The 13,579-nt window shown below is 38.4% G+C and overlaps 1 protein-coding gene across 1 annotated transcript; it reads left to right on the top strand.

Annotated features, from left to right (window-relative positions):
* The first annotated feature begins 3,047 nt into the window (after positions 1-3,047).
* FGF20 (fibroblast growth factor 20) lies at positions 3,048-13,308 on the top strand. The gene is made up of 3 exons (XM_001094679.5): positions 3,048-3,646; positions 9,675-9,778; positions 12,168-13,308. Exons 1-3 carry the CDS (start codon positions 3,361-3,363, stop codon positions 12,411-12,413), a joined length of 636 nt encoding a protein of 211 aa, XP_001094679.1. The 5' UTR covers positions 3,048-3,360; the 3' UTR covers positions 12,414-13,308.
* Positions 13,309-13,579: the final 271 nt, after the last annotated feature.

Here is a 13,579-nt window from a genome sequence, read left to right as displayed (position 1 = left end):
ACTCCTCATGTGTAAAAACAAAGGTTCATGAGAATATATCATCCGAAAACCTATATAGGGATTATATAGTCTGGAAAACTCTAACTACATTTTGTGGAAGTAGAAGTTGTACCACGTATTTGTATAACAGCAAGGCAAGTGTGGTCTCTAGGAAGCATAGGTAAAGTTGATTAGATTGCAGTGTATACTTAAAAGTTGAATAATGCACTCTTGTAAAACACTCTTCAAAATTATTTAACTTCCCATGATATCATCACGGCATGTGCAAAAAAAAAAAAAAAAATCTTTAGTGTTATCTTTTCCTGTCACATGACTAGTGCAAACAAAAGAAATCCTTATCTTTTTGTTTCTAGTCTGGTCCTTTATAAAACGGCATTAAGCACCATTCAAAACTTACACATTAAAGGTTTGGTTTGGGAAAAAAAGATTTATTTTGTATTTCAGACCAATTATATTTGTTAAGTTATAAAGCAAAAATTTTCACAACAACTAAAGTTTTCTAGTATGTTCTATGCATAGAAAACTATAGCTTTAAAACCATTTTCCTATATGTTTTTACATTTAAGTCTCACAGCAACTGTAGGCATAGTAGCTAGGCTGGAGTTATATTATCCTTATTTTACAAAAGAGAAAATAAAAGCATTTAGAGAATTTAAGGAAATTGGCCTGGGATGTTGGACTCTGGACTAAACTAGAATCTAGGACCACGTTTTTTCTCTGTAAAGCAGGATGTACCTATGTTGTATGGTCATTGTGGTGATCAAATGAGGTAAGACACATATAAATACCAAGGTGTACAAAGAGAAGGCAATTCTATTATGAAAGTATTTAAAATTTCATGACTCTGAATAAGAAATTCCCCATATTTTAGTATATATATATGCAATACAAGAGATTTGAACAGTCTAAGAGCTATAGCTCACACAGCAGGACTAAAGTGTTCATGTGGGAAAATAGTTTATAGACTGAACTAGTAGCTTTAGAAGCAGGCGATGATAATATATTTCCATTGTAGAATAATTAACAACATTACATGTTGCACAGAACTTGGACCTTGAAACAAACCTCATTAAAAGGCACTTGATCTAAGTTTAAAACCCTTAAGTATCTCCTCTTTAAAAGTGATCAGTGGATGTACTGGCTACTTCAGTTATCCTGCTATGAGATTCACACAACTTTGATCTAACTTTCTTTGATTTAACACTGCAATTAAGAAGATTTGGTTCAAAGTAAAAGCTCATTGGTTGATGTTTTACACTGACGTGATAATGTTTACACAGATGTGCTTTGAAATCTTGATTATGGTGGATTTGGGGTCCTACCACAAGACAGACTGCTGTTATTTGAAAGGTGAAATAATATAACTTTTACCTGGTACAACCTTTAAAACAGATTTAGCAATATACGTTTCTAAAGTGATTTATCTCTTTATTGTTTTTAGCCAGTGTTTTTGTTTTATTTTATATCTATCAACAGTAAATCACTTGCTTTAAGAACTCTTTTATAACTTGGTTACACAAGGGTCAGTAGTTAGGCCTGTAGTGATGAAAATGTGTAACTATACCCACTTTAAAGCACCTGCTAATTAATTAGAAAAAAATTCCTCAGAGCAAATAAAATAAACCAGTCAAATCCAACTGAGCTCCCAGGTTGATGCTTTTTCTGAACAGACCATGAAACAAGACTGAGAAAGTAATCTTCATCAATTCCCTAAAACTTTTCACTCAGAGGAAGTGTGAATCTGCCCAATGATTCTCAACTCTTCTACCGCTGAAAAATTTTAACAGAAAGACCTTGAATTTAACCAGTGGTGCAAAACCAGTTTCAATGTTTAAATGGACATATATCTAATTCCTTCGCTTCCGTGGTTTTTGATTTTACAAATATGCCCAAGCACTCTTCAATTTTACCAGTAACTTTTTGAAGTGTCAAAACACGTCAAGCATCAAGACTATTTCCATTGAGTTATTTTTAGATTTTATAATTCAAATGTAAACAAAAAATCTAGCTTTTACAAAAACGCAACTAAGAAAAACAGGAAAGTGCTCTTAGACTGTATAAGGGCCCAAAAGGCCACTCATCCTTTAGGACAATGTTCCAGATACTCATTTTCTATTCATGGCAAAATATAGAAATGTAAACCATTTCTTTCCAGCCTATTTGGATTTACTCTAAATCCTTCGACTCGTGATTATATTATGTTATTATTTTACACTAATTAGAAGTTCATGGCCTCAGCACACAATTAAAAATACATATGTGTATATGCATATATACGGCAATTTTGGTTATATTATGTGCTGAGTAAAGATAAACATTAAAGAGAAATTGTAAAGGGGGGAGGGAGGGTGTTCCTTACCTAACCTTGATTATGTAAAGAAAAATCCCCCATCTAAATGATAAAAGAAAGGAGTAATGCTTGTACATTTTATTAGTGTTTTAAAATTAGTGAGTTAAACTGTCAAAGCTTTGATTTTTCTTTCATGTGTGTCTGGGCAGGTCTGTAAGCCTCAGGTAACGCCCTTTTTCCTTCTCCCTCGCTTACCTTTCTTTGCACCTGTCCACTGCAGGCTCCCAAGGAATCCAATTCTCCTCTTCTCTCTTTCCTCCTCCTACCAATGCCCTCCTTCTTTCTCTCTCTCTCTCTCTCCCCGCCTTCCCTCCCTCCTCCCTTCCTCTTCTTCTATATACCTGCCAAGTTGGGCTCCTTTTAGCGGCGATCTATCACTGCAAAGCTCACATCAAAGGCGGTTGCACGGCTGCAGCTGAACAGCATCACCGCTGTCCCAAAGACAACCCCAAAGAGGGGCCTCGACTGCACCTCCTCGAAGTTGCTGGCTGGCTTTGGCCAAGTGCAGGAATGGTTTTTGCGAGGGTATGGATGGAGAAGTGCCAAGGGCCCCTTTTGGTCACTTCCGAAGAGCAAAAACGTGTTGAGAGGAGACCGGTTTAAGATTTCAAACAGAACCTCCCCAGCGCGCATGAAAGGACTTGATTAGCATATGTCAAGAGGACCAGCTTATATACTCGGTGTGTATGTACACAGGACTCTGATCTGATCAGTTTGCGGAGTTGGAGCCCCAGCCCCCAGCCCTAGTCCTAGTATTGGCAGCGGCAGCTATAGATATTTCTGCAAAGCCAGCAGCCAGCTCCCACCTACCCAAGGAGAGAAGATCGCTCCAAGACAGTGAGAGCTTCCCTGCCATTTCAGTGCAAAGTCCCTCCGGAGCGACCTCAGAGGAGTAATCGGGCCTTAACTTTTTGCGCTCGTTTTGCTATAATTTTTCTCTATCCACCTCCATCTCACCCCCGCAACACTCTTTACTGGGGGAGTCTTTTGTGTTCCGGATCTCCCCCTCCATGGCTCCCTTAGCCGAAGTCGGGGGCTTTCTGGGCGGCCTGGAGGGCTTGGGCCAGCAGGTGGGCTCGCATTTCCTGTTGCCTCCTGCCGGGGAGCGGCCGCCCCTGCTGGGCGAGCGCAGGGGCGCGGCGGAGCGGAGCGCCCGCGGAGGGCCGGGGGCTGCGGAGCTAGCGCACCTGCACGGCATCCTGCGCCGCCGGCAGCTGTATTGCCGCACCGGCTTCCACCTGCAGATCCTGCCCGACGGCAGCGTGCAGGGCACCCGGCAGGACCACAGCCTCTTCGGTACGTACTAGCATCCCGACCCCACCCCCACCTGCGCCCCAGCTCCGCTCCTCGTCCCCTGCCGGTTCACCTCCCTCTTTGCCTGCCAAGGACGTCCGCGCTGCGCGGAACTCGGAGCTCCCCTGGACCCAGCCGGTGCGAGAGGCAGACTGGGGCTGAAGGGCGGGCCAGAGTAGGCGCGGGGAGAAATTTTCCTGCCAGTTTGTCGCCGCTGCCTCTAGCAGGGCAGCAGCTCCAGACGCTGGGGGAGGGAGGAGAAAGGGTGGGCGCTCCGCAAGCTCCTTCCTGCCTTCCCCATTGCCCTTCCCACTGCCGGGGACACCAAGACCTGGTGAACTGGGCATCACAGTTCTTGCACTGCTTACCTCGCAGGCAGTTAAAAAAAAAAAAAAATCCCTATATGTTTTTCTCCGATTTCGTTTCTCATTTTCCCTCATGCCGTCCACTTTACAAAAATTAACAACAGGAAGCACTGGGCTTCTTTAAACATGCCCCACAGTTATGCAGCTGATTTGCACCCGGGGCTGCTCTTGACATGGATTGCGAGCATTTACGTGTCTACCTAGAGACCTGCAAATGTTCACCTGAAGAGTTAGCAGATTAACTTTCCGTGGGCACCTTCGCTACTGTAGGGCTCACCTGTCTGAGGTTCCCTGAGCTCCTAAGTTCTATCTGGGCGAGAAAAGAAAAGGAAAGGGGGGAGGGGCGGGGAGGGGGACGACCACCCGGCTACTGAGCATGCCTAGTTCTTCAGCCAAGCTCCTCTTTAGAAATTCTGCAACCTGAAAGCAAGGATCTTGGTATTGACCTTAGGAAAGAGGAAATGGGAAAGCGAAAGAAGATATGGGTGGGAACACAGAGGGACGGGTTTCAGAATACCTCCAGCAGTACCTGGGAAGAGAAGGGGTTAAAAGAAACAAGAGAATGATTGTTAAGGCAGTGTCTGTTAAGAGATACTGGATCGGGTGGGTCTCTCCTGTTAATGACTTCCTAACTAGCTGTGTAACTAGCAAGTCCCCTCATCAGTCTGAGGCTTAGTTTTCTTTTCTGTACAAAGATGGGGTGCTCTCCCGTTCTAATAGCTCAGGATCTTCCCCCATAGCTGAAGTTTCCGTTCTATTAGTTAACCTGCTAGCTATCTCCAAGGATTTTGATCATCAGACTTTCGACATTATTTGAAAAATTCGTTATATTTTTAAAAAAGATACCGTTAATTTGTCAGCCACAATCTGTAGCGCTATAGAGTTCTTTGAGAATTCACCCCATCTCTGAATGGCCCTCTCTTATCGTGTCCTCACACCCTTGTTCTTATAATTATTCCCTTTTTGACTTGTAGGACTCATTAAAACTTTGGAGAAGTGTAAATCTCAGTTTGAGGGGGCATTTGTAACCCTAGATGTAGAAATAAGCATGTGGTGGTCATTTGGTAGCACTTAAAGGCTTAGAAAATTAACTTTTTAAAACCCACATGTTTGCAGCTTCCACTGATCTCTTCCAAATTCCCATTGACTATCAGTCAAGAGTGTCATGACCTAGTGGCCAACCTGGGGTCACTTTTAGAAAGTGGTTTTTAAATTGGGGAGGCTTGAGATTTTTCTAACTCCTGGCCTCCAGCAATCTTCCCGCCTTGGCCTCCCAAAGGACTGGGAATACAGGAGTGAGCCACTGTGCCTGGCCCTGAGATTTCGGTTCTAAAGAACTTTACCAACACCAGGTGGCTCAGTTCTCTTGCCTTTAAGGATGACTTCACTGCGCTCATTGCAGAAAAATATTTCAACTACCGGAAAGATTTAGAAATAAACACAAATGTGATAATACTTATAGGTAGATAGCAGGTAGAAGTTAAGCTTAGGTAGTAGTCAGAATTTCACCCTGCCAAACACAGTGTAGCCTTGGAAATTCTACTTTTAAGAAACTTGTGGCCGGGCGTAGTGGCTCACACTTGTAATCCCAGCACTTTGGGAGGCCGAGGCGGGTGGATCACGAGGTCAGGAGTTCAAGACCAGCCCGGTCAAGATGGTGAAACTCCGTCTCTACTAAAAATACCAAAAAAAAAAAAAAAAAAAAAAAAAATTAACCGGGCGTGGTGGCGGGCGCCTGTAATCGCAGCTACTCGGGAGGCTGAGACAGGAGAACTGCTTGAACCCAGGAAGCACAGATTGTAGTGAGCCAAGATCACGCCACTGCACTCCAGCCTTGGTGACAGACCAAGACTCCGTCTCAAAAAACAAACAAACAAACAAACAAAAAACCTTGTAATTACACTGTAATCTCCCTAGTGACAGGAAAAAAAAAAAAAAGGCCTCTTCTGCTTTGTGTCTGTTTATAAGACTAACCCAATGGGGAGAGATTAGTAAATATTTGTAGACTCGATAACATTCATTAATGGCATTTAATGGCATTTTTTTAGGAATGGAAGTTGAATATCAGAATTGTCATCTGGCTAGCACATTTTGTTTTTGCTAAATTTGTGTTAATGATTTAGTAGCTTCAAAGAAAATGACAGATTGAATTTGCGCCAGTGTAAGTCACTCTATAGTGGGAGGCTATGTATAGGAACAAAATACTCACTGTTAAACAAAAGGAAGATAACCCAGATTAGTCTGGGAGTGAATGGCCTCCTTATGATATATTATAGTGCATACTAGTGGCCTTCGATAGCTTAGACATCATAATTTACTTTAAGGGAGTGTAGGTAAGAAGAAAGTTTATGTTCAACCTATATAAGATTATGTGTTTCTGTATGTTTGGCTGATTTTGCTAGTGCTTCAGTTACTAATTATTAAATTATATTTTATTTTTTTAAACTCTTATCTTTGCTATCAGAGTGACAGTTTTGAAAACTCAACGATGGCTATTTGAGATGTTAAAGGGAATAACTTTTTTTTTTCCTGCCAATTTGATACTAATTTGGCCATGAGGTATCTCTGTGTTTATAATGGAGTTTTCCTGCACAGTAGTACAGCAGAAACACCTTACCTAATACGTAAACATGGAATCATTTCTGAAAAGAAAAAAAAGTTTAGCCTGAGATCAAACATATTTCTTTAAAGGCTTTTCCTTTATTCTCCCCTATTCTCCATAGATTTGTCTGATGTGGTTGCATTGTGGGTTGACTCACCTGTTTATTATGATTATTAAAAAGACTGGCTTTGAAAGTGATACCAGAAAGACAAAGTACCTCCAAGTCTTTTTTATGGGACACTGGGCATTAGAAAATCTATCTAAAATCTGTGATTACCTCTTAAGGAAAGTTTTTCATGTCTACTCTTTGTAAAGGAATTAGCTTAGTTGCCACCTCATATTATAAATAAGAAAGACTTGTCAAATCTCATTTAAGAATCAAATGATTACAAATTACTACGGGGTATACTATTTCCTCAAGGAGAAAAAGGATCAGAATTTAAAAGTGTGACTAAAATCTTTAAGAGGAACACACACACAAAACATATAACCTCTTTCCCATCAGTCCCATGAGCCATTGCAAAATTATTTATGCCTGGTTATATATAAGGTTTTGGATGTTGTTTACTAAAGTTAAAACTATTGCATATAATTATTCTAAGAATATAAGTCATCTTTTGTCTTTCTACAGCTACACATTTTTTTGGCAAGATGACAGCATTAAGATAAGAATTAAAGTATAGGTGGTTTACCTCTGAGTTTTCCGAGAAAAAAGGAACACTTTATGAGATCTGTTATATAATTAGCTTATATGGAAATTAAACCTATATTTTATTGTAGTTGAAAACTTGTTCTATTCTACATTCTAATCACTTAATCAGTTCCTGTTCTTTGAAAGACAAGAGAATCTTAATGTAAATCAGATACTTAAAGGGAATTAAGTTGCATTTCAGCCACAGTACACTTTTTAATTTGAATGTAACATTCAATACAAAGTAATTATACATTTGTAATTATATTCTGAATGAAATTACATTACTATATATATTTTCTACCAATTATGTTTTGGGCCTATGTTTTTGTTCCTGGCAGGACTCTTTTGCTAACGAACTTGGCAGTGAGTTTGATTTTCCTTCACTCCCCACCTCTGTATTTGTCATTATGATGGCTGTCCTATGGAGTCTGAGCCTTCTTGCTATATCTTATCTTCTCTCTGCCTTAGGCTTTCAATGAGGGATCCTGGCTCTTTCAAGCCACTTATAGACTATTTAGCAGTGTATTGTTGCTGTAAGATCCTTGATAGCTCTAGTGTTCTACATGATCTCCTAATAGTTTGAAAGAGCTCATTTGTCTGGCTAAGAATCTCTGTTTCTGACAAAGAGTGAATTAGGCTTTGGATAGAATAGAGCCCTGCATATCAGCGAATAGTTAGATTCTGTACTTTCCCTTGGCCTTGGGAGTATCACGTGTCTAAACAGGAACTTGTACAATAAATCAAGAAATGACTTAAGAGCAAGAGTCAGGCTAAATGGTACACATTTATACTGTTTGTAGAGCTCAGGATGGGGTGAAGGGGTGAAGGTAGAATGCTATTGAGGAACGCAGTTCCAAGCATAGAAAATACAGCTATGCTTTTTCAGCAGAGTCAAAGAGGGAAGAATGAGACAAAGGCATTAGTCCAAAGTTTAGTGTGTGTAGAAAAAAAAGGGTGATTCAGAGGGAGGCGTTAAGTTTTACTTTTTTAAACTATAGTGTATCGGTGTATTTAGGGAAGAGTTTTTGATCCTAGTTTACTGATAAATGGAAATAATTCTGGAAAGTTATTGATAGCAAATCTACTTGCATGCTAAATTTATTATATTTTGCTATCATAGTTAATGAATTATAAAGTCCTTTTTCTTCTCTGAACTATACAATTTAATTTTTAAAATTACATAGCAGGAAACATAGCATATTACATAATCTGTAAAGTCTTGAAACTACCGTATTTTCCTCAAGAAACAGTGTCCTGAAGTAGAAACAGTGGATTAGGGCTAAGAATGTAAGTTTAAATATCAGTTGTACCAATTATAAATATCATGTCCCTTAGGCAAATCAAGTAACCTTTCTGATCTTCAGTTTCTTTATATGCAAAATGGGGATAATAACATCTTCCCTATTTATTTTAAGGGCTGGTTTTTTAGGGCCTGGTGAGAAAATACCAACAGATGCCCTTTATTAACTGTAAAACACTGTTATACCCAATAAGGGATGCTGCTGCTCCTAGAAACAGATTGACTTGATTTATTGTAAATAAAAACAAAACAATGAATAGAAAATGGTTATAATTAACTGATGGGATCATGGAAAACTGAGAATACCTCTATTATGTACTAATTTATGATAATCATAGCTTCCATTTGTTGAATGCCTAAATGTGTCAGTCCTCACCCATCTCCTTAAGGGAGGTATTTCCTCCATTTTGCATATGAGAGGTTAAAGTTCAAAGAAGACAAATGACTCCCCTACTCAACCTAGTTAGTAAGTTCCTGAACTGGAATTCAAACCCAGCTCAGTATGGTGTAAGATTTGACACCCTTCACATTATACCATTGTTGTAGGACTTTCTCCTTAGTTCAGTTAAAAGCAAAGGTCCTTGTCACATGACCAGGAAAGATTAGGCTCATGGACCATAGAAGGGTGAGAAAAATTGAATTTATTGAGCATAAAGAAAAAAAACTAAGCAAAGAGAGGTTCCTATTAACAGGCCCCCATCTCACAGATTGAATCCCAGGTTACCGCCCCATTACAGTAGAGGCCAGGCTCCTCCCCGCCGCAAAGGGCGTCAACTTCCCGAGGCGCCATCATGTTATCCCGGCACACAGGCCGGTCAGAGTTTCTCCAGGAACCCCTTTATACTTGGTTGTCTCACCATGATGAACAATTTTTTCCTTTTTTGTCTTTTTTTCATCTGTCATAAAACAATTGCATAGCTGTTTTCAATTTACAAAGGACTTTTACACATACATCATTATATTTGGCAATAATGGCCAACTACCGCTACTATTCGGAAGATTTTTGTTAGTCATATGTTCATTCATAAATACAAAACATGATGTTTTTATGAATTTGTTTACATATGCAGGTATCTTGGAATTCATCAGTGTGGCAGTGGGACTGGTCAGTATTAGAGGTGTGGACAGTGGTCTCTATCTTGGAATGAATGACAAAGGAGAGCTCTATGGATCAGTACGTATTATGTGTATTTTTTATTATTATTGTAGTTCTTAAAATAATGACTATCTATTATGCAATTAAAATGTCTACCAATAATGTCTGTTAGAAGTGTATAAAACATAGTTACGTAGACATTGAATTCTATATCCTGCTAAATTTCCATGTGTCTGGGCAATAGTATAGTAACTCAGTTATATTTTTGAAACCCCCAACCATTATTGCCTTCAGCTCACTAGTTCTTCCTATTGATTACCTTGAGTCTTTCTAGTTTTCTCTGTATTTTAATAATTCCCTCCAGAGACAGAGATAAATGGGAGAATATTTTTTTCTTGCCATGTTAGACTCTCTCACCTTTATGTTTATTTAAGGTAAACTTTGTTTACCTGTTATCATCTTCCACAGCTAAATATACATCACTCACTTGCTGACCTTTTTATGTAAGAAATAAGTGAATAAAGTTGTGGGATACTACAAGTAAAAAGAGAAGATGGCAAACACACTGTTCTTTTATGCCTGTAGTCTTGAAAATTACAGTAGCCATGGGCTCACTCAAAGTTGTATTGGGCAATTTTTAAGTTGCTCCTAGGGATAAGTGCACATCTGTGGGTCTACTATGTATGTTTAAATATGCCACATAAGGTATACTTCTCAGGTTAATATTTCATCAGTATAAGTTTTTTGTTGTTGTTGCTTTTTTTTTTTTTTTAGAGCAAAGCTGCAGTAGCAACACAAGAATTAAAAGAGCAGGATGATATCACACTCTACCTTACAGCACAATATGGATTTCTCTCTTTCATTGTTAACATTTTTCATTTGTTCACAGTTGCTTATATGCTTTTACAAGAATTGGTAAGATAAAAATGTGTGCCAGTATCCCACTCCTCTTCTTACGTGAACTCTCTTCTTGAGGTTCAAGTCTCTATAATTATTTCCATCAAGAATTGACTTTGTATGATTAAGCAGACGGCACTATGTGGTAACTTTTTTTATTAAAATCTCAACTGGAACCACAATATTCAGCTAGCATCTTAATATACACTGAGAAGAATTGGTGATGATACAGAAGCAGATGAATATTTGTCCTTCGTAAGGGTAAAACTTGTTATTTCTAGGCTTCCTGTCAGCTCAGAACAAAGAAAAACAATGCAATGTGTAATAATCATAAGTGTAGAATTACAATAAAATTAATAGAAGTACAACAGAAAAAAAACATGCACACAGTCTTCATGTATATGTTGGATTTTTAAAAAAGCAACTGTGGTTTATCCCTTAGGACAATATATAGTCCATTTTGAAAAGACAATAAATCATTGGGCTTTTATCTTAATCGTAAGAGATCCAGATATAAATTAATCATGGAGACTGTATCATCAAACAATTAGTAAATTCATAAAGAGAAGATATATGATTTGGAGTGATGATCATGAATTTGGAATTTGGTTCTTAGCAAGATCTTGAAATGTTCCAAGCTGAGAGTAGAGGCTCGATAGATAGGACTGTGGCATCTAACGATGGAAAAAGATAAACTACAGGTCTGCTTGGTAGTGATGGGAGTAGTAGGGTGATAATATGGGACATGAGAAAATTCAGGGTATTTATTAGGTATTTGAAAATAAAATTGGGAATTGACATTTGACTTCAAGTTCTTTAAAGGAGGGGTCCCCAACCCCTGGGCCATGGACTGGTACTGGTCTGTGGCCTGTTAGAAACTGGGCTGCACAGCAGGAGGTGAGCGGCAGGCAAGTGAGCAAAGCTTCATCTGATTTTACAGCTGCTCTCCGTTGTTCATATTACCACGTAAGCTCTGCCTCCTGCCAGATCAGTGGTGGCATTCAATTTTCAAAGGAGCATGAGCCCTTTTGTGAACTGTGCATGAGAGGGATCTAGGTTGCGTGCTTCTTATGAGAATCTAATGCCTGATGATCTGTCACTGTGTCCCATCACCCCCAGATGGGACAGTCTAGTTGCAGGAAAACAAGCTCAGAGCTCCCACTGATTCTATATTATGATGAGTTATTTCATTATATATTACATATAATTATTTCATTGTATATTACAATTTAATAATAATAGGAATGAAGTGCACGATAAATGTAATGCACTTGAATCACCCTGAAACCATCTCCTCTCCCCGTCCTGGTCCGTGGAAAAATTGTCTTCCATGAAACTGGTCACTGGTGCCAAAGAGTTGGGGACTGCTGCTTTAAAGTACACTGCCAGATCAAGTCACTTGCACTAAGAATCAGAGATGACATATTAACTAAAACAAAATAAAGCAAAACCAATTTAACCTTTTTCTTTCTTGGACAAGGCAAAGAAATGAAAATAAAGAGTTGAAACTTGTGAGGCAATTATCTCAAAGGTATTTTTTAAAAAATAATAGTTATCTTCTCTCTTTCAGGAGAAACTTACTTCTGAATGCATCTTTAGGGAGCAATTTGAAGAGAACTGGTATAACACCTATTCTTCTAATACATATAAACATGGAGACACTGGCCGCAGGTATTTTGTGGCACTTAACAAAGACGGGACTCCAAGAGATGGCGCCAGGTCCAAAAGACATCAGAAGTTCACACATTTCTTACCTAGACCAGTGGATCCAGAAAGAGTTCCAGAATTGTACAAGGACCTACTGATGTACACTTGAAGTGTGATCGTGACATTATGGAGGAGTCAAACCACAACCATTCTTTCTTATCATAGTTCCCATCATAAAATAATGACCCAGGAAGACATTCAGAATGTTAAAGTCTATTTTCTACTGGGAGACTGGATTTGGAAAGAATATTGAGAAAAAAACAAAAAAAAAGTCTTGACCAGAAATAGATCATGATCACTCTTTATATGTGAATTAAGTTCCCTTAGATATGTTGGATTCGTCCTTACCAGTAGACTGACTCCAAAAATCTCTTAAATTGTGGATAACGGGAACCCTCACATGGTTGCTGCTGGTGCCTCACCTCTCTGGATTATGTTTACTTTAAAATTTATGTTAAAACTAGAGGATTCATGTTGAAGAAATGGATTGACTTAACCAAGATCATTGCTACATAAACTCTGAGGACCTTGTAGAATTCACAGGTTATAGCATTATATGTTCAAAAAAAAAAAACCAAAAAACTAAACAACACCTGGGTGAAACATGAACTATGAAACGTGCCACACCAAGACAGAACATTTTTTAAAACAATGGACCTATTTATACATTTTCAATTTGAAAATATTTATTATATGTATTTATTTATTAAAGAGTTTATTTTTTACTGGGATATGAAGATAATACCAAGAGTAAAAAAAACAAAACTTCCTTTATTGTGCCATTACTTTATTGTGGTGTCTTGCTCTGTAAAGAAGACATTATTATACCACATTAACCATAGAATCAGATTTTGAATTTCTTTTAAAAAATATAGTGTAGATTATATTTTTATGCAGTCAATTGCCTTCTAAATGTAACATTGGTTCCTTTTGGCCTAGAAAAGTGCTTTATTGATTTGTATTAAATTCAACACACATTCAAAAGGGAATTAAACATTGTAATGTAACGTTTTGGCTTCATTGCTTTTCAGGTGAAAGTTCTTTTATTTATATAACATTTAAAAAATGACAAAATATTAAATGCTCTAGAGAAAGAACTTCTAGTATTTAAAGAACTTCTAATGTAGAAAAGTATTGAACATTACGGTCAACTTATGTTTACTTATTTTCTTAATTCAGTGTGGCAAAGACCATTTCTTTCACCCAATACGATTGTAGAAAGAATAAGTCTTTGTACCACCTCCATTAACAATGGTAAGTCCCCATCTACCTGAG

Source organism: Macaca mulatta, chromosome 8, assembly GCF_049350105.2.
Source record: "Macaca mulatta isolate MMU2019108-1 chromosome 8, T2T-MMU8v2.0, whole genome shotgun sequence".
In the NCBI taxonomy this organism is placed as follows: domain Eukaryota; kingdom Metazoa; phylum Chordata; class Mammalia; order Primates; family Cercopithecidae; genus Macaca; species Macaca mulatta.
This window is presented reverse-complemented; position numbering and strand designations above follow the sequence as displayed.